This window comes from Meles meles, chromosome 6, assembly GCF_922984935.1.
Source record: "Meles meles chromosome 6, mMelMel3.1 paternal haplotype, whole genome shotgun sequence".
Lineage (NCBI taxonomy): Eukaryota > Metazoa > Chordata > Mammalia > Carnivora > Mustelidae > Meles > Meles meles.
The window spans coordinates 17,896,507-17,922,339 of NC_060071.1; the positions used below are offsets into that span (position 1 = coordinate 17,896,507).

A 25,833-nucleotide genomic window follows, 5' to 3' on the forward strand; every position below is an offset into this window, starting at 1 on the left:
TCATGATCTCAGGGTCCTGGGATCGAGCCCTGCGTTGGGCTCTCTGCTCCGCAGGGAGCCTGCTTCCCTTCCTCTCTCTCTGCCTGCCTCTCTGCCTACTTGTGATCTCTCTCTCTGTCAAATGAATAAATAAAATCTTAAAAAAAAAAAAAAAAGAATGAAGATGGAGAAACACACTGGTACTGTTTGGGCCCCCAGAATAATCACTCCCTTCAGTCCAGTTGCCTCCTGACATGAAACAAACTCAGGCTATTTCTGGTCCATCAAATGGACTAGTTAAGGAATGGATTTCGTTTTTCCAAACTGGATAGATGTGATTACGCCTTCCCAAATGTGAAAAGGTTGTCATACTTGAACAAATGTACCCAGATTCTGAGCTCACAAAGTCAAATTATTGTTAATTTCTTTGAATTAATTATCCTATAGACACACTCATTCCAACAAGATTCTGTGGCTTCTAAGTTTGAATAAGACCTGCTGATGAAGTTTCTAAGTAATTTCCAAAAACGTGAAAACAACCTTGTTATAAAAATGCCCCTAAGCTGTCATTGAACATATTTAACCTAGGTGATTCTGCGGATGCCAATCTTATTTAAACATCAAAAAATTTTTTTTTCCTTTTGGATATGCCTTCAGAGTTTGAGGCATGTTCATAATAAAATTGGTGATGGAAAATACTGTTCTCTTTAGGGTGGATTTGAGTCCTGGATTCCATGAAGCAATTCTGTATCAAGATCTTAAGACAATTTCAAAACAGGAATTTCAAAAGATAAGAATGAAAACATATAATTGGATTTGCTTTGCTGGCTGATGACCTTGACTGACAATATTTGCTTATATACCTCCTAAAATTTTTGCTGAAATTTTAGTTACGTGATTTCATGATATTCTTTGTAAATTTATGTGTATTATATTTATTTCTCTACAATTGTATCAACTATAGGAAATCACATACAAGAATTTGAAAATGCTTAACAGTCCGTGGCTATTTAATATGTGAGCTGCTAGTCTTCTGCCAGTAATCTCTTTTGCCGAAGATTCCCATTAGTTGTGTCCATGGAGATAGTTACAAGGCACTGGGGGCAGTTTAAATTCTCTTTAACACGCAGTAAACTTCTGTGGGTCTTGGATTTCACATTCATTTTTTCTTTTTCTTTTTTTTTTCAAATTTACTTTTTTAAGGATTTGTGAGTTGTATCAAAGTTCTGTAACTTATAACTTTGATAAACAAATTGGAATAATAAATTGTGAGAGTTTTTTTGCAGCTGCAATTCTAGTCTGTGGTTGTTTAACAAGTGAGACAGTTTAAGGGATTCATTAATTAATTCAAAGAATATTTACTGAACACCTACTTACTGAATTAGAAACTGCGAGATGCTCGGGCAATGGCAATAAATAAGGCAGTCAGTACTCCTGCTCTCGTGTTTATTTTCTAATGGGAGGCATGACTGTGGTTTAATAGGTAAATCAATGAATAAATAAAGTAAGTGAAGATCATGGTCAATGCAGGGAAGGAAATAGGATCCCATAATTGAGAATATGTGGTCCTATTTAATTACAATGTCCGGGAAGGCCATTGTGAAAATATGACCCTGAAGTTCCAAAAGACAAGAATGAGCCCACAGTTTGAGGAGCTGGGCAAGGGATATTCCTGGCAGAGGTAACAGCCAATTCAGAGTCTCTGAGGGAAGAAGTGATTTGGACAGTTTCTTGGGCCAGAAAGGAGGGCAGAGTAATTGGATTGTCAGAGGTGGATGAGAGAGGCAGGCCAGGGGCTGATGGGGGGACCTCATTGCTAGTAACATGGTGTGTAAGATTTGATGCACATGTGCAGTAGGGAAGCCAGGGCAGAGTTTTGGACAGGGATGGAACATGATCTGGCTTGCATTTTCATATCACTTTGGCTTCTCTGTAGAAAATGGATGGGAAGGGGGCAGCACGGAAGCAAGAAGACCAGTGAAGGAGGCTATCGGGTGAATTCAGGTAGGAAATGATACGGTGCTGAGCTCAGTGCGGATCAGTGTGGGTAGAGAGAAGACATTCAGGGCAGATTTTGCAACTGTGGCCTGTCACAGTTATCCAGCCTTTGTCCTCTGTCTCTACCCTGTGGAGGAAATGACAGCTTCTAAAGGATCCCTAGATTTGGCCATTAGCCCATTCATAAAATATCATTGAGAAAATGAAAGGCTTTATTATATCCTTTTTAGTTTTAATAAAAAAAAATTTTTTAAAGGTTTAAAGGGTAAACTTTCTTTTTACCTGTGCACATGTTCCAGCACACCTGTGGAAAGCAGGCCATCTCTAGACAGACTGCTTATTTGCAGAGTGATCAGTCTGGATTGAAAAAGACAAGTAGAGTATTCACTGTTGCAGAATTCTCGTTCTTATGTCAGATAAGCGGGTTAAACTTCTTCTTACAGAAATAGTAATTTACATGTTTGGTACGACTTTAGAATATATGTAGGATTTGATCCCAGTTGTCACAAATAATATCGAAGAGGTTGTATCATTTGGTAATTGCTGTTAACCCAAGAGGATGCTGTTGTGAGCCCTCCTTCAAAATGGACTGACAGGTGATGGGAATCTGAGTTGGTTTTTATTTTTTTATCTGACCGAGGAAAGTAGTCTTGCCCATTTCCTCAATCTCCCTCCTCAGAGCTTCTCTCTGTGTGCTTGGCATAACAAACACACATACGGTATTCGCAATTGTTTCTGTGACAAAATTACATCAATTTAAAACATCCATCTTTAGGATTTACACTTAGAATATTGTATGGTATAATGAGCTGAAAATTGTATTTATTGTTTTCTGCCATGCATTATTGAATTATAAAAGAGATTTCATTTAATTACTTGAGGCGCATGTTCTTCTGTCTTTTCTTTTTACAGATGATTATTTTTAACCATCAAGTCAATGATCTAAATATTTGAATAAATAACCCAATGTCGCACAGCTGTTAAGTAGTAGGATTATGCTTTGAACGTATATGTACATACCAGAGTATGTCTCTTCCACAGCCCAATCAAGAGGAAGAGAATGAATATAAAGAGAGAGACATTTACTGTATATAGAATGGAATTTGGCATTGCAATATTGCCTCTTATTTCTGTGTATCCTTTTGCTACCCAATGTGCTTTGGAGCTCAAATTAGAGCTGTTTCTCATGGTACTGGAAAAAGCCAGTGCTTGAAAACACCAAGCCTTGTTATTGACTCTCTGTGGTCATTGGCTTGGCATGGAGTGGGTGGCTTCCTTCCCATTCCCACTTAAATTTTAGGTTAGGTCAGTGTGTATCAGCAGAGAGTGATGATTTAAAGGGGACTTACTGTTTTTTCCTTTGAAATTGGCACTCTAATGTTATTTTTATGCTTAGTGTAAGTAATTACTGTGTGGCAATAATGAAATCATTTTCAGGACATTCTATAAGTAGCTGAAAAGTTTTAAGATATTGCATATTTAGTATAAAAGTAAACAGTAGTAGCAGCTGTGAAGGTAGGATTATTCTAGGTACAGTGAGGAAATAAAGTGTACACACTGATGTTTACTCCGTGGGGAGTGGTGTGGGGGCAGAAGACCAGCTGAAAAGTGTCGGATTCCACTAGTATTCCAGAAAGAATGCATTGTAACTCGACATCAGTAAGATTACATTAATTTCAAGATACTCTAGCAATAAGTATTTTTGAAGGTGTCCATGTTAAATGTTAAAGGTGTCCAAATTTGTTAACGGTAAAATAATTATAGAAATGTTATTAAAAAGAATTGTAATAATGCCATATTTTTAAAAAGCCTTCAGCAAAATGCAAGTAGCTCATTACTAGAAATAAAAACAGCTAAGGAACCGATGAATTATATATATTTTATACCAAGGATTATTTTTCTACTTACTTCTTTTTTACTACTTATTTTCTACATACTTTTTTTTTCTACTTATTTCTAATGTCCAGGGAATCAATGCATGGAATTTTTAAAAATTTGCTTTAGTGTAAATTTTATTTTTAACTTTTAGAAAGAATTTTATTTTTGAAAATAATATTGGTCCTGGGGCGCCTGGGTGGCTCAGTGGGTTAAAGCCTCTGCCTTCGGCTCAGGTCATGATCCCAGGGTCCTGGGATCGAGCCCCACATCTGGCTCTCTGCTCCTCGGAGAGACTGCTTCCTCCTCTCTCTGTCTGCCTCCCTGCCTACCTGTGATCTGTCTCTCTCTCTGTCAAATAAATAAATAAAATTTTTTTTAAAAGCTTAAAAAAAAGAAAATAATATGTGTTCCTGTTTTTAGTTTTTATTTTAGCATGAACATTTACCCTTTGAGTTGTGTAACTACCACCAGAATCAAACACAGAGGAGTTCCTGTACCCCCTAAGATTCCCCTGTGCCCCATGTACACCAGCCTTCATCTACCTCATGGGACCTGAATACTTTTTATACATTTTATTATTTATTTTCTTCTGCTTACTTTTGGTTTAGTTTTCAGTTCTTTTTTTTTTTTTTTTCATTTCTTACGGTGGAAGCTTAGGCAAGGAGTTTGAAACTTTCTATTCTACTATAGGCATTTAAAGCTTTAAATTTTACCCTAAGCCCACCCTTAATTGCATCTCATAAATTTGGATACATTGTATTGTTTTTATTTAGTCAAAAATGTTTTCTAATTTTCCTTGTAATTTCTTTTTTTTTTTAAAGATTTTATTTATTTATTTGTCAGAGAGAGATCATAAGTAGGCAGTGAGGCAGGCAGAGAGAGAGAGGGGAAAGCAGGCTCCCCACTGAGCAGAGAGCCCGATGCGGGGCTCAATCCCAGGACCCCGAGATCATGACCTGAACCAAAGGCAGAGGCTTAACCCACTGAGCCACCCAGGCACCCCCTTGTAATTGCTTTTATTTGTGGGTTATTTAGAAGTGTGTTGTTTAATTTCCAAATTTTGGCAATTTCCCAGACTCCTTCCTGCATATGTTGTATGATTTTAATTCCTTTATGAGTTGTGTTTTTTGGTCTAGTGAATGGTCTGTACTGAGACTGTACCATGTACACCTGAAAAGAATGTGTATTCTGCTGTGGTACTCTGTAAATGTCCCATTAGGTCCATGTGGTTTCAGTCTTTTGCATCTGACCTGATATTCTATCAGTTATTGGGAGTGATGTATTAAAATCACCATCCGTCATTGTTGAAATGTCTATTTTTCCTTTCTGTTCTGTCAGTTTTTGCTTTATGTACGTTTGGGTTTTTAGAGTGCATATAGTTATAATTTGTTATATATTCCAGAAACATTAATCATTTTACTATCATGAAGTGTTCTATTTGTCTCTTAATAATTTCTCCTGTCTTAATGTCTGACTTTTCTGATACAAAACTAGCTGGTCTTTCCCTCTTCCTGTCTTTTTTTACATGGTATATATTCTTTCCATCCTTTTTACTTTCAGCCTGTTTGTACAATTACATCTAAAGTGTGCTTCTTAGAGAGAGCATATTGTTTTTTAGGCCATCTAACATTCTTAGTAGATTTGCATTTACTGTAATTGTTGGCATGGATATATTTACATCAGCCATTTTCCTGTTTGTATTCTACACAACTCATATCTTTTATGTTCCTCTGTATCTCCTTTACTGCCTTCTATTATGGCAATAAATATCTTTCATCTTTGTTTAATGGAGATATAATTGACATAAAACATTACGTTAGTTTCAAGTGTATAACATAATTATTTGATATTTATATATATATTACAAACTGATCACCACAGTAAGTCTAGTTAGCATCCATTACCATAGCACAAAAATTTTTTTCTTGTGATGAGAACTTTCAAGCTTTACTGTCTAGGGGCACCTGGCTTGCTCAGTCAGTGGAATGTGCAACTCTTAATCTTGAGGTTGTGAGATCTAGCCCCTTGCGAGGTATAGAGGTTATTTAAAAATAAAATCTTGTTTAAAAAAAAAAAAGATTTATTCTTTTATAAAGTTCCAAATATGCAATATAGTATTATTAACTACAGTTACCAGTGCTGTACATGAAATCCCTATGACTTATTTTATAACTGGAAATTTGGACCTTTTGACTCTCTTCTCTTCTATTTTGCCTAGCCCCCCCCCCAACCACTGTTCTGTGCTCTGTATCTATGAACTTTTTTTTTTAAGATTCCACATGTAAGGGGGATCTTATGGTATTTGTCTTTCTCTGACTTACTTCACTTAGCATATGCCCTCAAGGTCCATCCATGTTGTCACAAATGGCAAGATTTTATTCTTTTTTATGGCTGAATAATATTCCATTGCACGTTTTCGTTATCCATTCATCTATCCATGGATAGTTACGTTGTTTCCACATCTTGGCTATTGTTGCAGTGAACATGGGGGTGCTTTTGAGTAAGTGTTTCTGTTTGCTTTGGATGAATGTGCAGAAGTGGAATTGTTAGATCATATGGTAATTTTATTTTTCTTTAATTTTTTTCTTGAGGAACCTCCATACTGTTTTCTATAGTACCGGCACCAGTTTATATTCCCACCAGAAGTGCATGAGGATTCCCTTTTCTTCTCATCAACACTTGTTATTTCGATAATAACTAATCTAATTGGTATCGGGTGATACAACCATTGTGGTTTTGATTTGCATTTCCCTAATGATTAGTGAAGTTGAGAATCTTTATGTGTGTCTGTTGTATGTATGTCTTCTTTTGAAAAATGTTTACACAGATCTGCCCATTTTAAAATCAGATAGTTTGGGATTTTTTGCTTTTGAGTTGTAGGAGTTATATTGTTATTATTGTTTTTGGGTATTTCCCCCTTACCAAATATATGACTTGCAAATATTTTTCCCGCTCATACATAGCCTTTTCATCCTGTTGATGGTTTCCTTTGCTGTGCAGAAGTTTTTTAGTTTGATACAGTCCCACTTGTCTTTGCTTTTCATGTAAGTTTCAAAAAAAAATCACCAAGACCAATGTCAAGGAGCTTACTGCCTGTTTTCTTCTAGGAGTTTTATGGTTTCAGGTCTTACATTCAAGTCTTTAATCCATTTTGAATTTATTTTTGTGTATGGTGTATGATAGCGGCCAGTTTCATTCTTTTCAATGTGGCTGTCCAGTTTTCCTAACACCATTTACTGAAGAAACTATTCTTCCTTCATTGTGTATTCTTGGCTCCTTTGTTGTAAATTAATTGACCATCTATGCGTGGGTTTATTTCTGGGCTTTCTCTAGTGTTCCATGGATTTATATGTCTGTTTTATGCCAATACCATGCTTTTTGATTACTATTGCTCTGTAATACACCTTGAAACCAGGGGATATGATACCTCCAGCTTTGTTCTTATTCAAAATTGCTTTGGCTTTTTGGGTATTTTGTGTTTCCATACAGACTTCAGGATTTTATGTTCTATTTCTGTGAAAGATGACCATTGATGTTTTGATAAGGATTCCACTGAATCTGTAGATTGCTTTGGGTAGTATGGACATTTTAACAATATACTTGAAATTCATGAGTGCAGCATATCTTTTCATTTATTTGTATTTTCCTCAGTTTCTTTCATCAGTTTTTATTTAGTTTACAGTTTTCAATGTACAGGTCTTTGACCTCCTTGGTTAAATTTATTTCTAGGTTATTTTTCTTTTTGATGCAATTGGAAAGGAAATTGGTTTTTTAAAATTTTTTTATTATGATTTTTTATTTTTTATTGACATATAATGTATTTTTAGCCCCAGGAGTACAGGTCTGTGAATCGCCAGGTATAACACACTTCACACTTCACAGCACTCACCATAGCACATACCTTCCCAATGTCCATAACCCAACCACCCTCCCCCACCCTCCTCCCCCGGAAACCCTCAGTTTGTTTTGTGAGATTAAGAGTCTCTTATGGTTTGTCTCCCTCCTGATTCCATCTTGTTTCATTTATTCCTTTCCTACCCCCCAAAACCCCCACATTGCCTCTCAACTTCCTCATATCAGGGAGATCATATGATAGTTGTCTTTTCTCTGATTGACTTATTTCGCTGAGCATAATACCCTCTGGTTCCATCCACGTCATCACAAATGGCAAGATTTCAGGAATTTTTTTTTAATTTCTCTTTCTGATAGCTCATTATTAGTGTATTAAAATGTAACAGATTTTTATGGATTGGTTTTTTATGCTGGAACTTTACTGAATTTGTTTATTAGTTTAACAATATTTTGATAGTGTCATTAGAATTTTCTGTATATGTTATCTGCAAATAGCGACACTTACTTCTTTCTTTCCAGTGGGGATGACTTTTATATTTTTTTCTTGCCTAATTGCTCTAACTGGGACTTCAAATAATATGCTTAATAAAAGTGATGAGGATGGGTATCCTTATCTGTTCCTCATCTTAGAGGAAAAGCTTTTAGCTTTTCACTGTTGAGTATGATGTTAGCTGTGACCATCATATAAGGCCTTTAATATGTTGAGGTAATTTTCCTTTGTACCCACTTTGTTGAAAGTTTTTATTATAAAACAATGTTTAATTTTGTCAAATGCTTTTTCTGCATCAGTTGAGGTGATCATACGATTTTTATCCTTCATTTCATTAATGTGGTGTTATTACACTGATTGATTTGACGATGTTGAATCATCATTGCATCCCCGGAATTAGAATCTACTTCCTCATGGGATAGGATCCTTTTAATGTATCGTTGAATTCAGTTTGCTAATATTTTGTTGACACTTTTTGTGTCTGTTCTTCAGGAATATTGGCCTATAATTTTCTTTTCTTGGGGCATCTCTCTCTGGTTTGGGTATCAAGGTAGGTAATGCTGGCTTTATAAAATGAGTTTGCAGTGCTCCCTTCTCTTCTGTTTTTTTGGAACAGTTTGAGAAGGATCGGGATTAATTTTTCTTTGAATATTCGGTAGAATTCACCAGAAAAGACATCTGGTCCTGGATTTTTGTTCATTGGGAGGTTTTTGATTATTGATTCAGTCTCCTTACTAGTAAAGGGTGTGGTATATTCAGATCTTTTTTTCTTCATGATTCATTCTTGGTAGGTAGATTATCCATTTCTTTTGGATTGTCAAATTTGTTGTCATATTATTGTTCATAGTAGTCTCATATGATCCTTTGTGTTTTTGTGGTATCAGTTGTAAGTCTCCTCTTTTATTTTATTTCTGATCTGATTTATTTGAGTCCTCCTATTTTTTTCTTGTGAGTCTAGCCAAAGTTTTGTCAGTTATGTTTAGCTTTTCAGAGAACCAGCTCTTAGTTTCATTGATCTTTTCTGTTTTTAATCTCTATATCATTTATTTGTGCTCTGATCTTTATTATTTCCTTCTTTCTGTGAACTTTGGGCTTTGTTCTTTTTCTAGTTCCTTAAGATACAAAATTAAGTTTTTTGTTTTTTTTTTTTAAAGATTTTATTTGTTTATTTGACAGAGAGAGAGATCACAAGTAGACAGAGAGGCAGGCAGAGAGAGAGAAAGGGAAGCAGGCTCGCTGCCGAGCAGCTCGATCCCAGGACCCTGAGATCATGACCTGAGCCGAAGGCAGCGGCTTAACCCACTGAGCCACCCAGGTGCCCCCAAAATTAAGTTTGTTTATTTGAGTTTTTTTCTGGTTTCATGATGTAGGCATTTTTTGCTGTGAAGTTCCCTCTTAGAACTGCTTTTGCTATATACCTCATAAGTTTTGGTATGTTGTATTTCCATTTTCATTTGTCTCAAGGCATTTTTAAAAAATTTCTCTTGATTTCTTCTTGACTCACGATTGTTTATTTACATGTTATTTAATTTCTACATATTTGTGAATTTTCCAGTTTTCTTCTTGTAATTGATTTTTGGGGGGATTTTTGTTTTGTTTTGTTTTGTCACTATCATCATGCTTTCCTTCTTTGAACTTGTTCTTTTTATTTTTTTAAATAAATAAAATAATAAATATAATAATAAAAATAAATAATAAATAAATATAATAATAAAAATAAAATATTATATTTATTTACTTGACAAAGAACACAAGTAGGCACAGTGGCAGACAGAGGGAGAGGGAGAGGGAGAAGCAGGCTCTCCGCTGAGCAGGGAGTCCAATTTGGTGCTCGGTCCCAAGACCCTGGGGGTCATGACCCGAGCCCAAGGCAACTGCTTAACCAAATGAACCACCCAGGCACCCCGAACTTGTTCTTTTTAATTTGTTCATTCATTTGTTTGTTCCTTCCTTTCCTCCTTCCTTCCTTCCTTTTCTAGGCCCAATGCAGAGCTTGAACTCATGATCCTGAGATCAAGAGTCACATGCTCTACCCAGCTGAGCCAGCCAGGTGCCACTTTTTTATTTCGTTCAGTGTATTTATTAGAGCTGGTTTGAAGTAATGTCTGCTAAATTCAACATCTGGGTACACTTAGAATCATTTTCTATTTACTCATTTTTTTCCTGAGTATGGGTTATACTTTCCTTTAATGCATGTTTTGTAATTTTTTAAAATGGACATTTTAAATAATATATTAGTAGGAATTCTGAATTCTGATTTTCCCCCCACCTGAGAATTATGCTATTTCTGTTGACTTATTTGATATTCATAGTAATTTGCCTTGACTAAAAATATGCAATCCATTTCCCCGCAATATGTGACCATTGATATCTCTGTGGTGATGTCTCTGTGGGGTTTTTTTTCCCCCCTCCTTATTTTTGTTCTAATTTTTAAGCTTAGCTTATTAGGATTTGTGCTTGTTTCTGTGTATCTTGGCGGTTGAACACCTTGAGGTATGGCTTCTATCCTCTGTCAATAGATCTGTGTGTGGGTTCAAAAGTCCATTTACATTTAGGCAGTAATAGGGTACAATAATTAAGTAGTGATAGGGTACAAGAGTACCCTATTATTTTCTTTTGGACTGCTTCACTGTTAAGTTTCTGGCCTACCTGCCCAATTTATTGCTTGCCTCAACCAAGAACATGCCTTAGCCTCTCATGTTCACTTGCAACCAAGATTATTACTAATTATTAAGGACAGTACTAGGTGTGGGTTTTTCACGTTTTGTTCCAGATCATGTCAGCCCCCTCCAGCAGTGAAGCTGCTGGTTGTTTGCACCCTGCCCTGCCGTATTAGGACGGTTGTACTAACCAGGCTGGGTGGAAGGATGGGAACCACCCCAAGTGAGCCTGTCACATACTTCTCTTCTTCTTATTGGAAGTGTCATAGTTTTTCATGAATATGTGCTTTTCCATTTGTTGAAAAGTTTTGGTCAGTTTCCAGAGTACTGAAATGGTTGCTTTTGACAATTTCATGTAATTTTATAGTTACTTTCTGGGCAGAGGATTTGGCAGCCTCCTCACTCCATCTGCTGGAAGGTCCAGCTTTTCTTTTTGTTTCTTTTTTGGTTACGGTTTGCCTGGCATGTGTTTTTATCACTTTATATTTAATCTATCCATGTATTTATATTTTAAATGGATTCCTTTTATACTAGCATCTTGTATTTAAATCCAATCCAGTAATCTCTTTTCATTGGTGTCCTCGGGCTATTTGCTTTTAATGTTATTATTGACCTTATTAGATTTAGGCTTACTGTTTTATTATTAGTTTTCTGTTTGTCACCTCTGATTTTGTCTCTTTATTCCCTCTTTCCTGCCTTTCTTGTTATTATGCAAATGTATTTTAGTATTCTGTTTGAATCCATTTATTGACTTTTGGGGCTTATCTCTTTATTGTTTTTTTGTTGTTTTTTTTTAAAGATTTAATTTATTTATTTGACAGAGAGAGATCACAAGTAGACAGAAAGGCAGGCAGAGAGAGAGAGAGGGAAGCAGGCTCGCCGCTGAGCAGATAGCCCGATGCGGGACTCGATCCCAGGACCCTGAGATCATGACCTGAGCCAAAGGCAGCGGCTTAACCCACTGAGCCACCCAGGCGCCCCTCTTTATTGTTTTTGAAGATTTTATTTATTTGTTTATTAGAGAGAGAGAGAGAGAGGACACAAGTTTTTTATAACACTTGAAAAGGGGGAAGAGCAGCGGTGAGCTGAGAATGGAGCCTGACTTGGGTCTTGACCCCAAGATCATGACCTGAGCTGAAATCAAGAGTTGGATGCTCAACTGACTAAGCCATCCAGGTACCCCGGGCTTCTCTCTTTTCTGCATTAGAACTTACATTATAGATATCTTTCAAAATCTACTTGGAAATTCCTTTTGCTTTCCTCCATCAACCTTTGTGTTATACTTATCAGAAGTAGTACATCTGTATACACTGAAAATCATATCAGTAATGTTACGATTTTTGCCTTCAGAAGTCATGCACATCTTGAAACACTTAAAAGGAGAAAAATAGTCTATTATATTTACCCAGTTCCAGTAACTCTTACATTTGAAGACATAATGGCATAACAGAAAATTTGGTGAAAGATATACATTTATGGATTTAAAGAGCTCAGCTAAGGGACGCCGGGGTGGCTCAGTGGATTAAGCCACTGCCTTTGGCTCTGGTAATGATCTCAGCGTCCTGGGATCGAGTCCTGCATCGGGCTCCTTGCTCAGCGGGGAGCCTGCTTCTCTCTCTGCCTCTGCCTGCTTGTGCGCCCTCTCTCTCCTCTCTCTCTCTCTCTCTCTGACAAATAAATAAATAAAATCTTAAAAAAAAAAAAAAAAAAACTCAGCTAAGAGAGCCTAGCTGGCTCCATCAGTAGAGCATGTGATGCTTGATCTTGGAGTTGTGAGTTCAAGCCCCACGTTGGATATAGAGTTTATTTAAAAAGCTCAGTGACCCCAACTAGGATAAATTCAAAAAAGTCATTTACAGATACATCATAATCAACCTGCTAACAACTAAAGTTAAAGAACAAATCTCTAAAGCAACTAAAGAAACCACGATTCAAAGGACTGTAGGGTTTTCCTTGGACACCATGAAGGCTGGAAGACAAAAGAACAGCATCTTTAAAGTACTGAGGGGAAAGAATGGTCACCCCAGAGTTCTGTATCTAATGAAAATAATCTTTAGGAATTACAGTGGTAGAAGGACACTCCCAGGCAAAGGAAAACGAAGAGAATTTGTTGTCAGCATACCTGCTCTACAAGAGATACACAAAGTTTTTCAGTCTGACTGATGTGACAGAAGTAGGAATCTTGGCTTTTCAGGAACAAAGGAAGAGTTACTTCATCCTGTTGTCCTGGCCTCGGTGCCATCTCACACTCGAGCACTTTTGCTAGATTTATGTTGGCTGAGTGTTTTCAAGTTTTTAACTGGAGCCCACACTTTGGCTTCTGTTTCTTTATTTCTACCTCATATATTGCTACACCAGGCTTATTTCCTATTTCTTGTATTTAAGTTAGAATCTTAGATAATTTTGTTTGACCCAATTGCTTTCTAAACATGTACTCCCCTCTCCCACACCAGCAAAAGGAAAGGAAGATAGGAAGGAAGGAAGACAAAAGAGGGAAACAACCATAAAAGACTCTTAAAGAGGGATGCCTGGGTGGCTCAGTGGGTTAAGCCTCTGCCTTTGGCTCAGGTCACGATCTCAGGGTCCTGGGATCCAGCCCCGCATCCGGCTCTCTGCTCAGCAGGGAAGCTGCTTCCCCCTCTCTCTCTGCCTGCCTCTCTGCCTACTTGTAATCTCTCTCTGTCAAATAAGTAAATAAAATCTTTAAAAAAAAAAAAAAAGACTCTTAAAGAATAAACTGAGGGGAATGAAGGGGAGTGGGTGGGGGATGGCCAGATGGGGGATGGGTGTTATGGAGGGCACTAGATGTCATGAGCACAGAGTGTTGTATGTGGGTGATGAATCACTGAATTCTACTCCTGAAGCCAACATTGCACTGTATGGTATCTAACTAGAACTTGAATAAAATTTTGGGAAAAAAAATATACTTTGCATTGGCTGAGCTTAAGCAAGTGTGTTTCTTAATCAGTTATTGAAGTTAGGATGCCCTATGTAGTCCTAGATTTGTGGCCTAGTGTTAAATGGTCATAAAAATTATGCTTAATTGAGTCTATCTGAGAAGCTATTTAATTTTTATTTCTCTCTTTCCCACATACTTTCAGAGTTTGACAAAATCATTAATTTCCCAATCACATTACAGACAGTATTCAACTCAGTACTTTAATGGGAATAATAGCTTAAGTTTTTTATAACACTTGAAAAGGCCAAAATATTGTAAGCTACTAAGAATAATGTCCTTTTGTTGTACTCATGCATTTAATATGTGCAGTCCTGCATGTTTCAGATTTAATAAAATGCTTTTATTCATCTCACATAGGAAGTAAGAAATGTCAACTTTTCGTTCTCTTTCCCATCCCTCAGTACTTTGACCTTTGGTACTGACATTATGTGTTTTCCTTTTTTGGTCAAAAGTGTTATTAATTTTAATCTCTGAAATATGTGTGCATGTCTGCCAAAGCAGAGTGTAAATATTGATCTGTTACCACTGTAAAAAGTAAATCATCACATTATGGAAAATGTAGAATCATAATCAAATATTATTTCCCCATCTCACAATACAGTAAGGCAATGCTGAATTGAAATGGTGGGCAATTGGGGTGCCTCGGTGGCTCAGTCAGTTAAGCGCCCGACTCTAGGTTTCAGCGCAGGTCGTGATCTCAGGGTCTTGGGATTGAGCCCTGTGTAGGGCTCCTGCTCAGTGCACAGTCTCCTTGTTCCTCTGCCTCCCCCTCTGTCCCTTCCCTGACTCGTGTCTGCTCACATGCTCCCTTGCTCTCTCTTTCTTTTAAATAAATAATCTTTATTAAAAGAATAAAATGGTGGGCAGTTGCAAGCTTTAGTAATTTTGCGACCATATCCAAACACTTTTTTACACGTTTAGTTATTTTGTAACCAGTGATTAAAATAATTTATTTTGCTTGCTCCCATGGGATTTTTAAATACATTTTTTTAATTTCTTTCAATATGTGGTTTAATAGATACTGCAATTCAGAAGTATTGATATGATTTTAATTTTTTCATTAAAAAATTAAGTTTTTAGGATTGGCATCACCATACTTAGAGTATAAGAATCTAGAAGCTTTAACATTATCTTTGACCATTTTTTTCTTTCACTGTTGTCTGTTTCCAATCAAGGGTACCTGATGCTTTTCTTAAAATACCTCTGGAATTCTTTACATTTGTCACACTGCTGGTGTTCTAGTCAAATGTCTACTTGCTTTCTCAGCCTAGAATCCCTTTCCATTCCACTGCTTTTTATATATCCATCATTCTGGTTTCTTCTAAAGATTGCTGTTATTCTGGAGGAATCTGTAGGAGATGTCAAATTCTCACTGCCGTGAGTTCATGCATCTCTCCCCACTTTCACTGTCACTCGTGTCTGCATGAAGTCCTCGCAAGGAACTTATTTCCTACTCTTCTCCCATGGGTGTCTTTGATACTTGTTAGGCTCTGAACAGCCCGCTGGGCCTGCTCCATTATTATTTCACATCTGTTCCTTTCCTGGTCTCTCAGCCCCACTCCCAAGCCCTGCTGGCAGCGCTGTGTCCATTTTCCTTTTCAGCTATTCAAGTGCCTGGCTCCTCCAGGACATTTTGCAAAAGTTTCTTCCACCTCTCATCTACCTCTTCTTTCTCTGACCTCCTATCATACATCATCTCTCTCTCTCTCTCTCTTTTTTTTAAAGGATTTTATTTATTTTAGAGAGAGAGAGAGCAAGAAAGCACATGTGAGTGGGAGGAGGGGCAAAGGGAGAGGAAGAAAATCTCAAGCAGACTCTGCATTGAGCCCAGAGCCCAAGGTGGGCCTCGATCTCAGGACCCTGATATCATGATCTGAGCCACCCAGCTGCCCCAGACATGTCTCTTGTATGTCCAGGGATTCTCAATGGTGGAGAGACCTTGTCGTATTCTCTCTGCACCTGATCCCATGGTGTGTAGCTGATTGGTTACACTTCTGTCCTCTTTCAGTCCTGTAGTCACTTTACAAAGCGAGGTGAGGAAGGTTTCTAGTTGCTGCTTATCCAGTGCTAGGACGTGATGATTCCTCCCTCAACTCCCTCACCTCACACATCCCAAATTAGAAGCATTTTTTGTGTGTGAATTAGGTAGGTAGATGGGCAGACATACCCAACTGAAACACTGAGCTAATGGAACCAAGAATGAAATTGACTCTCATGTGCATCAGTTAGGTTCAAACAGAACAAAACTCCAATTAAACACCATAGACAGTTCCCTGAATCCTCCCTGCCCATATTCAAATGCTTACATTGCTCAGTAGGGGGGAAATTGGGCAATGCAGTATGAATTTTCCAGCATAAATCCCTTGTAATATTATAAAAATAACTAGAAATTAATACATTTTGCTCTTGTATTACTTTTATTAAAATAGTTACTAAAAATGCTCTGGGTAACTGTCTCTAACGAAGACTGACAACTTTTTCTGCAAATGGCACGATAAATATTTTTAAGCTTTGCCGGCCACATATGGTCTCTGCTACATATTCTTTTTTGTTCCTGTTTTTGCTGGGTTTTTTGGCCATCTTTTAAAAATGTAAAAACTAGTTTGCAGACGGCATAGAGATTTTGCCTGTGAGCCCGAGTTTGCCAGCTCCTGGTCTGTAGCAGTAAGAAAATGTAGTCTGTGTAACTGGGCATCCCATAGGGGAGATTTTCTGTCCAGGAGAGAAGACATTGCTAATATTAACCCAAGCCCTGAACAAACTGGGATGTGCCCAGGTGGGGGCAATAAAGTGGTGGGAACATGGGAAACCTTACCCGAGGGGAATGGCTCATGGAACAGCGTCAGGATTAGAGAAAGCCGAGAGACACCCTCCGTGGACTTCAACCTGGAAGTTCCATGATGTAGAAGAAGTAGACTTGACCTACATGACCCTTGTTGTGGAGCCGTGAGCGGATTATACTCACAGAGTAAAGGTCCATTCCCTAGAGACTGCTTAACAGAGCTTTCTGTGCCCAGAGAGGCTTCATGGCCGTGATTTTTCCTGAAAAGGATGAAGTACCTTGTAAAGAACTTCCCAACCTTCAGACCCAGGGATTTGGCGTAATATAGGGACATAATTGTACTCACCATGGAACAGATTACTAGTATCAGTATCATTAACGAGGAAATATTCAAGTGAATGGAACGACCTCATTTGGATGGAATGAAAGTAAATCTTCATAGGATGTGTACACTTGGAGTGGGTTTTTAAAAAAGGAACCACGTGGCTGAACAGTGTCTAAAACTGTTGCCTACCAATAATTTCATCTCATTATATTCTTCGCCATTGTGAACATTTCCAAAAGGCATCTCAATTCTCAGTCCAGATAGTTTTCTGTCTAGTTCACATAAAGTGCACTTTGCTGGGTTACTATAATTTGTTTCTAAGTCTCCTACTATTTACTTAGATAGAAAGTAAAATCACAAGAGCAGCAAAGCCCAGGTACCTGGAAGTGACCATAAGTGTTCTTTTCCCACCCCAGCAACAACTTTTGATTCATCAAGAAGCAGAAACCATAGTAACAGACTTCTGGATCATATTCGCTACTTTGTGCCTCTCCCTTTTCTAGGCCAGCGTTCTTTTCCATTAAAACAAAACGAATTCTAGCGGGCTAATTTAAAGACACCTACCTCTGTCGGATTGTTTGCCTACCTTGGCATTCACATCTGTGGAAATGGGCGCAGCGACTGATTTTTATTTGGTTTTTTTATTTTTAATTTATTTATTTTTATTTGTTTATTTACAGCATAACAGTGTTCATTGTTTTGGCATCACACCCAGTGCTCCATGCAGTACGTGCCCTCCCCATTACCCACCACCTGGTCCCTCAACCTCCCAACCCCCCCACTCCCCCGCCGCCCCTTCATAACCCTCTAGTTGTTTTTCAGAGTCCATAGTCTCTCATGGTTCATCTCCCCTTCCAGTTTCCCTCAACTCCCTCTCCTCTCCATCTCCCCATGTCCTCCATGTTATTTGTTATGCTCCAAAAATAAGTGAGACCATATGATACTTGACTCTCTCTGCTTGACTTATTTCGCTCAGCATAATTTCTTCCAGTCCCGTCCATGTTGCTACAAAAGTTGGGTATTCGTCCTTTCTGATGGAGGCATAATACTCCATTGTGTATATGGACCACATCTTCCTTATCCATTCATCCGTTGAAGGGCATCTTGGTTCTTTCCACAGTTTGGCGACCGTAGCCATTGCTGCAATAAACATTGGGGTACAAATGGCCCTTCTTTTCACTACATCTGTATCTTTGGGGTAAATACCCAGCAGTGCAATTGCAGGGTCATAGGGAAGCTCTATTTTTAATTTCTTCAGGAATCTCCACACTGTTCTCCAAAGTGGCTGCACTAACTTGCATTCCCACCAACAGTGTAAGAGGGTTCCTCTTTCTCCACATCCTCTCCAACAATCGTTGTTTCCTGTCTTGCTAATTTTGGCCATTCTAACTGGTGTCAGGTGGTATCTCAATGTGGTTTTAATTTGAATCTCCCTGATGGCTAGTGATGATGAACATTTTTTCATGTGTCTGATAGCCATTTGTATGTCTTCGTTGGAGAAGTGTCTGTTCATATCTTCTGCCCATTTTTTGATATGATTATCTGTTTTGTGTGTGTTGAGTTTGAGAAGTTCTTTATAGATCCTGGATATCAACCTTTTGTCTGTACTGTCATTTGCAAATATCTTCTCCCATTCCGTGGGTTGCCTCTTTGTTTTGTTGACTGTTTCCTTTGCTGTGCAGAAGCTTTTGATCTTGAGGAAGTCCCAAAAGTTCATTTTTGCTTTTGTTTCCTTGGCCTTTGGAGACATATCTTGAAAAAAGTTGCTGTGGCTGATATCGAAGAGGTTACTGCCTATGTTCTCCTCTAGGATTCTGATAGATTCCTGTCTCACGTTGAGGTCTTTTATCCATTTCGAGTTTATCTTTGTGTACGGTGTAAGAGAATGGTCGAGTTTCATTCTTCTACATATCGCTGTCCAGTTTTCCCAGCACCATTTATTGAAGAGACTGTCTTTTTTCCATTGAATATTTTTTCCTGTTTTGTCGAAGATTATTTGACCATAGAGTTGAGGGTCCATATCTGGGCTCTCCACTCTGTTCCACTGGTCTATGTGTCTGTTTTTATGCCAGTACCACGCTGTCTTGGTGATCACAGCTTTGTAGTAAAGCTTGAAATCGGGTAACGTGATGCCGCCAGTTTTGTTTTTGTTTTTCAACATTTCCTTAGCAATTCGTGGTCTCTTCTGGCTCCATACAAATTTTAGGATTATTTGCTCCAGCTCTTTGAAAAATATCGGTGGAATTTTGATCGGAATGGCATTAAAAGTATAGATTGCTCTAGGCAGTATAGACATTTTAACAATGTTTATTCTTCCAATCCAAGAGCATGGAACAGTCTTCCATCTTTTTGTGTCTTCTTCAATTTCTTTCATGAGTGTTCTGTAGTTCCTCGAGTATAGGTCCTTTACTTCTTTGGTTAGGTTTATGCCCAGGTATCTTATGGTTCTTGGTGCTATAGTAAATGGAATCGATTCTCTAATATCCCTTTCTGTATTTTCATTGTCAGTGTATAAAAAAGCCACTGATTTCTGTACATTGACTTTGTATCCTGCCACGTTATTGAATTGCTGTATGAGTTCTAGTAGTTTGGGGGTGGAGTCTTTGGGGTTTTCCATATAAAGAATCATGTCATCTGCAAAGAGAGAGAGTTTGACTTCTTCCTTGCCAATTTGGATACCTTTTATTTCTCTTTGTTGTCTGATTGCCGTTGCTAGAACTTCTAATACTATGTTGAACAAGAGTGGTGAGAGTGGGCATCCTTGTCATGTTCCTGATCTCAACGGAAAGGCTGCAAGCTTTTTCCCATTGAGGATGATATTTGCTGTGGGTCTTTCATAGATAGATTTTTATTTGTTTTGAACTGTTAACAGTATTGATTCATTTTATTTAATCTAATCAGGATGCGATTTATCTTAATTTTGATTTTGGTTGTAGAGGTTGGCGATTTGAAGGAGCTGCAGACACTAGACATTTCTACCAATCGTTTGCTAAATTTACCCGAGAGGCTTCACCTGTGCCTTTCTCTGCAGTACCTCACCGCGGACCGCAATCGTCTATGGTGCGTGCCGCGTCATCTCTGCCAGCTGCCCAGCCTCAACGAGCTCTCCATGGCTGGAAACCGTCTCGCATTTTTGCCACTTGGTAAGTGATCGTGTTCGGCTGGCAAAGCCAAAAAAGCCAAAGACGGAGACAGAAAGCCTTTGTGTGCTTGACTAGGAAGGATAGGGTAGTTTCCTTCATTCTGCTTATCTTGAATTGTCTCTCTAAATCCACTTTTGTCGTGAACAGAGCATCAATCCCAGTTAACAAAGTTGATTTCAGCCCGGGAGTTCATATCGTAAAACAGAAATCTGTGCGTAAATGCTGTGTAGGGACAAAATACAGGTGATAGGAGATGATATCAGTACTCTGATGAAAGCATACTTGTATGTATATATAAGACCACAAATTTGGTGGGGGTTATTGAGCAATATGAAAGGATAGCTACTGGTACAAAGATACCTGTCTAGGTGTTGAATTCTACAGAGAAAAATTTGTATTGGGTATCCTAATGATTAGTATCGTTGGATAACCAGACTACACAATTTTTAAAACTTTACAATTGGCCGAACTGCCTGCTGAGCTAGAAAGGTCACACTGGCTAACACATAACATATTGTTTACCATAGATTTCTGTGGCAGGCCCATTTTCATAAAAGAATACATGCATTTTCACTGAGAATTGCGTTATTTTGTTAACTTGTAAGAAACAAAGGTGCCATTTAAAAAAAAATTAAAATAGGAAGCCCCACAGAACCCTACACTGTCATAGTAAGCCTCATATGATTGTACTCATAAAAGCATTTTTTGTAATGAATAATTTATCCCTGATGGCAGTGAAATGAATAATTTACTAGTCCCTGAGAGGAAATATTTTCTACCATAATACAGTACACATATTATTTTCAATTAAAAATAACTGGGAAATCTGAAAATCAGTTTGAGTAATACCGAATAATTATCCAATTTAAAAAGATTACTTTCCTATAAATATAATTAAGTTTTGTACTTATAAAATTAGCAAAATGAAATAAGACCATTTCAGAAGCAAGTTACATTTCTAAGAAACCAGAGTTTTCTTTCAAGTGAGAAAAGTATCAAGTATAAATAGACTTAAAAAATAAAATGCCTGCTGGGTAAACCACAGGTTGTGAAACCATTGCAGCAGTCAGGCACCAACCTACAAATCCAAAGATCCAGGTTCTCACCTGGTTCCCCCCACTTCACAGTACATGCCCTGGAGTAAACCACTAGAACGTTTCTGAACTTCATTTACCTTATCTGTAAACCAGAAATAATAACATTTATCCTGTTGACTTTAGAGTTATTTTGAAGTCCAATAAGATAGCGTGTCTGTAAGAACGCTCCAGCCCCGTACAAAAGCAGACGACTCAACTGAGAAGATAGAGCTTTTGGATTACCATACCCTGCTTTTTAAAATTTCCATTCTCCTCATATTCATACCCTCTCTAGTAACCCCCAAAACTTGTATTTACCACTTCCTAAGAGCTGCTGCCTGTACCGATGCCAGCTCCCTACCAACGGATGGCTAGGATGTTGCAGGCAGTGCCGATGGGTGAATCAGGGAAGGGGAGGTAGGGAAGTAAAGGATGTGATGATTTGATCTGCGTAACGTAGAACTCAGTGGTCTAACGTCAGCATTCGAGGTCAGGCTGCACATCCCATTACGGGCAACCATGCTTTCACTCTCAGCTGTTCCCAGAAACAGATTCGCTCGTTAAGTCTGGAGTTGCTGGTACTATTGTTCATAGAATTATTATTATTACTGTTGTTGTTACTACTGACCACATCGACAGGGAGTGTCTCCATGAGTAATAGTACTACAACTATTTGTAAGAACAATCATTTATTGATTTAGGTATTCTGTTAGGCACGGTACAGAGGCTCTCTAATTTAATTATTACAGAACCTGTTATTACAAAACTTATTGACAACCTGTTTACAGATTAGGAAATTGAGATTCAGAGTAGTTAAGTAACCCACCCAAAAGCACAGCTAGTGAGAGACAGAGGCTCCGTCTGATCTAAACTCCTCATTCTTTCCACTTTGACATGCTCTTTCTACATCCCAGGCATGATCCCTCTGCAAAGGGACCTCATTTGGAATAGGGCTAAACTGGGGGCTCCTGGGTGGCTCAGTTGGATGAGCACCCAGCTCTTGACTTCAGCTCATGTCATGATCTCAGGGTCATGAGATTGAGCCCCCCATCAGGCTCTGTGCTGGGCGTGGAGCCTGCTGAAGATTCGCTGCCCCTCCACCCACACCTCTCTCCCTCCTCTAAAAAAAAAAAAAAGAAAGATAGGAATAGGGCTGAACTACACTGAACATCTTTCTAGTTGTGTAGCCACCTCCAGTGTCAAATTTGGGCAACCATTTTGTATTCAAACACTCACATGGACACTCCAGTTGGCCCAACTCAGTGTCTGTCTCTACTCAGTCAGTAGGGTCTGTCTGCCAGAGGGTATAGCTTTGTCTCACCTGCCCGATCTGGACATCAGCCAGGTGCTCCCAGTTACTTATTTCTAATCTGTCATCAGCAGGTCATACAGCAAGAAAAATCTCATAAAAGTTTAGGCCAGAGACCTGTTACCTAGTTCTTTCTTGGTGTTAGCCTTTCTTCTTACTTTGCCTGGCCCCTTCAACCTCCACGGAGTTCCTGATTCCTTAATTTTATGCTGTTCACAACTTGTTTTTCTTGTCTTCTTGTTTCTTCCGTCAGATATGCTTTGTCTCAAGTCTAAACCATTCATTCATCCAGCAACTGACTCCATCCTGCTTGTGGCTCTAATCCACAGCTCTGTTCTCATGTCCGATACCAAAGGTACACTTAAACCAGAATGCCATCGAGCTCTAGGGCTCTAGTGCCCAGGTTCTGCCGAGAATCCCACATATAATCAAACTTTTTTTTTTTTTCAAAGATTTTACCTATTTGACAGAGAGATCACAAGTAGGCAGAGAGGCAGGCAGAGGTGGGGTGGGGGGAAGCAGGATCCTGCTGAGCAGAGAGCCTGATACAAGGCTGGATCTCAGGACCCTGAGATCATGACCTGAGCCAAAGGCAGAGGCTTACCCCACTGAGCCACGCAGATGCCCCTATAATCAAACTTTCTAAACTAAATGACTCTTGTTTACCAATCTTTAGCCTGTAGGTCCTGTCTCAAGTCCAGCTGGGCTCCAAGCCCTTCATCTTACCTATTCTCCCTACCTCACTATTTTCATCCAGCCATCGCTCCTTATTACCCTGGTCATTTGCTACCCTTATGACCTATCATTTTAGCAATGACACAGCCAAGCCTGTGTGTGGGGTTGGTGACAGTGATGTTGGGAGAAGAGAGAAGCCATTCCAATAGGAACTTGACCACTTTGGGTTTGCCTTGAATGGCAGGCTGAATGCATCCAGCAGGAGTGGCAATGCCTGGTGCAAGGTCATAGAAAGGATCGTTGGGTCGAAGGGGCAGTCCATTACACATTGCCTAGCTGCTCTTCTGCTTTGGCGTCTCAGTTACTTATTTGCTGGGGCATCTTCTTTGTGCACCGTGGTAAGCGCTGGTGTGGGCGAGGAGTGGGCATCTCTTTTTCAGCACTCAGATTCAGGGCTGAGTACGGCCTTGCCGACTGCTCTCTGTCTCTAGATGTCTTGTCACGCCAAAACCTTGCCTCCTATGTTCAGAGAGGTTTTCTTTGTGAACTGGTCGATACGGTGTCAAAGATCATGTGAGGAAGGAGGATCTTCCCTGGGCTCTGAGGAAGGTCCCTCACAGCAGTCAAGGTGACCAAAGCTCTCCAGCCTGGGACCACGGACACCCAGGAGACAAGCAGTTTCACACTCCTCTGGGTGCCATCCCGGCTCACAAGGTTCATGGCCCTGGCAGGACTTAGGCCTGTGGATAAGGTTTGATTTTACCAGAAAAAGACATACAAGCAAGAGGAGGGTAAAAATTGTCCACTTAGAAAGGAACAGGCTGCCTGAAGCAGGGCTCCGCCCGGGCCTCAGACTGATTCTTTGAGGACAGCCAGAGCCCAGTGTTAGGAAGCAGATACAAGCTTCGGTGGCCTTTGTCCCCTGTTGTATGGGGTGAACCTTTGTAAAGAAGTGGGAGCAACCGCCAGAGAGTGGCACCACCATGAGACAGCCAAAGAGGGCTTTGGGAGGTTGGAAATGGGATAATCTACGACGATGACGAAAAGTGAATCTGACAGAAATATCAGCGATCTTCTCCATTTTGTTTTCGGGTTTTGTGGGAATTTGTTTTTCTGTTGTGTTTTTTAATACCACGAAGGTGGCTTTGGAAAGAATTCAATTAGGTCTTTTGGAGAAAAGGAACTAAACCCATAGCTGTCCCGCCACAGAGTTTGTGCACTTGAAAGCTTTCTTTGAACTCCTTTCTGATAAACAGAAACTGTCTAATGCTGTGAACCATGGCGGACGGAGTCAAATGGAGCATCCAGGGGCGGGTACTGCCTTTCCTCAACAACCAACTGTTCTTGGAAACCTAGCAAATAGGGATGTCTCTTTACAGTAGTTAGGAGATAGTGTGTGTATACACACACACACACACACACACACACACACACACACACACACACACATACACACCTAAAGTGTTCATATAGAAGTCTCTTCTGTTTCGTGTGATTCTGTGAGCACAGTACAGGAACTTGACGGCTTATGAAATGGGTGCTAGTATATTGCTGTCCGGGATTGGAGGTAGGAATCCTGTTTTGGGGAGTTACTTATTAAATTCAGTTGCCTGCCACAGAAAGTTGGCTTAGAAGAAAAACAAGTTTTTATGGGACTTCTTAAAAGAATGTCCTATTTTAGCATCCTCAGAAAACAACTGCAGAAGGTATATGTAGGATGGCTTAAGTAATGAGTAAGACTAGGTAAACCATAACGAAGAGATGCATCAAGAAAGAAGGATGCTCCTATTCTAACGATACCATGATAACTGAGTGACAGTTTAGTCTACAAGAAGAAGCTTTCTCCACCAGCGATGACCATCACTGAAGAGGACAGGGAGACTAACCACTTGAGTCTCATGCTATGAGATTTACTAGAGGTTTTGAAATGAGAGTATTTGCTGTTGATTCAATATAGTTCTTCACACTAAATAGCTCCCAGAGTTGTGACTCACCTCTGGGCTTCTGAAAGTGTAGGAAAATACAAAGGAAAGGTTTTTGGTTTGTTTGTTTTTTTTCCTCTAAGGCTTTTTTACCAGGTGTTCCTGGTCTCTCTTGCATAGTTAATAAGCCCAGTTATTCAGTAATGTTCACAACTCATTTAATGATGAATAATAGATGTAAGTACTGTGAGGTTGCCCAGGCACAACTTGGCTATGGAAGAGCCTCCTTTAGTTGGCCCCCAGGAAGCGCTGTGTCGTTTAAACTCAATGTCAGCAACTCCTGTAGTTTAAGAAAGTGAGGAGACAAAAGTTTCCCCCACATTAGCAGGTAGAATTTTTTTTTTAAGATTTTATTTATTTATTTATTTGAGATAGAGTGCACATGAGTCGGGGGGCAGTTAGGGGCAAAGGGGGAGGGAGAAGCAGATTTGCCACAGAGCAGGTCCCGATCCCAGGACCCTGAGATCACAACCTAACCTGAAGGCAGACACTTAACTGATTGAGGCACCCAGGCACCCCAGGAGGTGGAATTTCTGATTGTTAGAAAAACAGCAAATTCTGAACCAAGAACATTTGGCAAATGATGATGAAATGTATAGAATATTCTAGTACATAAATTAGCATGTAGTGAGCCCAAAACTTAGTGGAAAATATCTTTCTGCTGATAGAAAACCATTTGGGTTTCTAAACAAGTCCTAGAGCCAGTCCTTGGAGAGTCTGGTAGT

General features: G+C 39.1%; 1 protein-coding gene across 5 annotated transcripts in view; it reads left to right on the forward strand.

Moving 5' to 3' along the window:
* LRRC28 (leucine rich repeat containing 28) overlaps nucleotides 1-25,833 on the forward strand; it is a 160,197-nt gene that overhangs the window by 81,108 nt on the left and 53,256 nt on the right. For 4 of the 5 annotated variants that reach the window (XM_046008833.1, XM_046008836.1, XM_046008835.1 and 1 more), the window contains one exon: nucleotides 19,860-20,066. The exons of the other annotated variant lie outside the window; for it this stretch is intronic. In XM_046008833.1, the coding sequence (XP_045864789.1) occupies nucleotides 19,860-20,066 (207 nt within the window). The remainder of the gene's footprint in view (nucleotides 1-19,859; nucleotides 20,067-25,833) is intronic. 5 annotated transcript variants of the gene reach the window in all.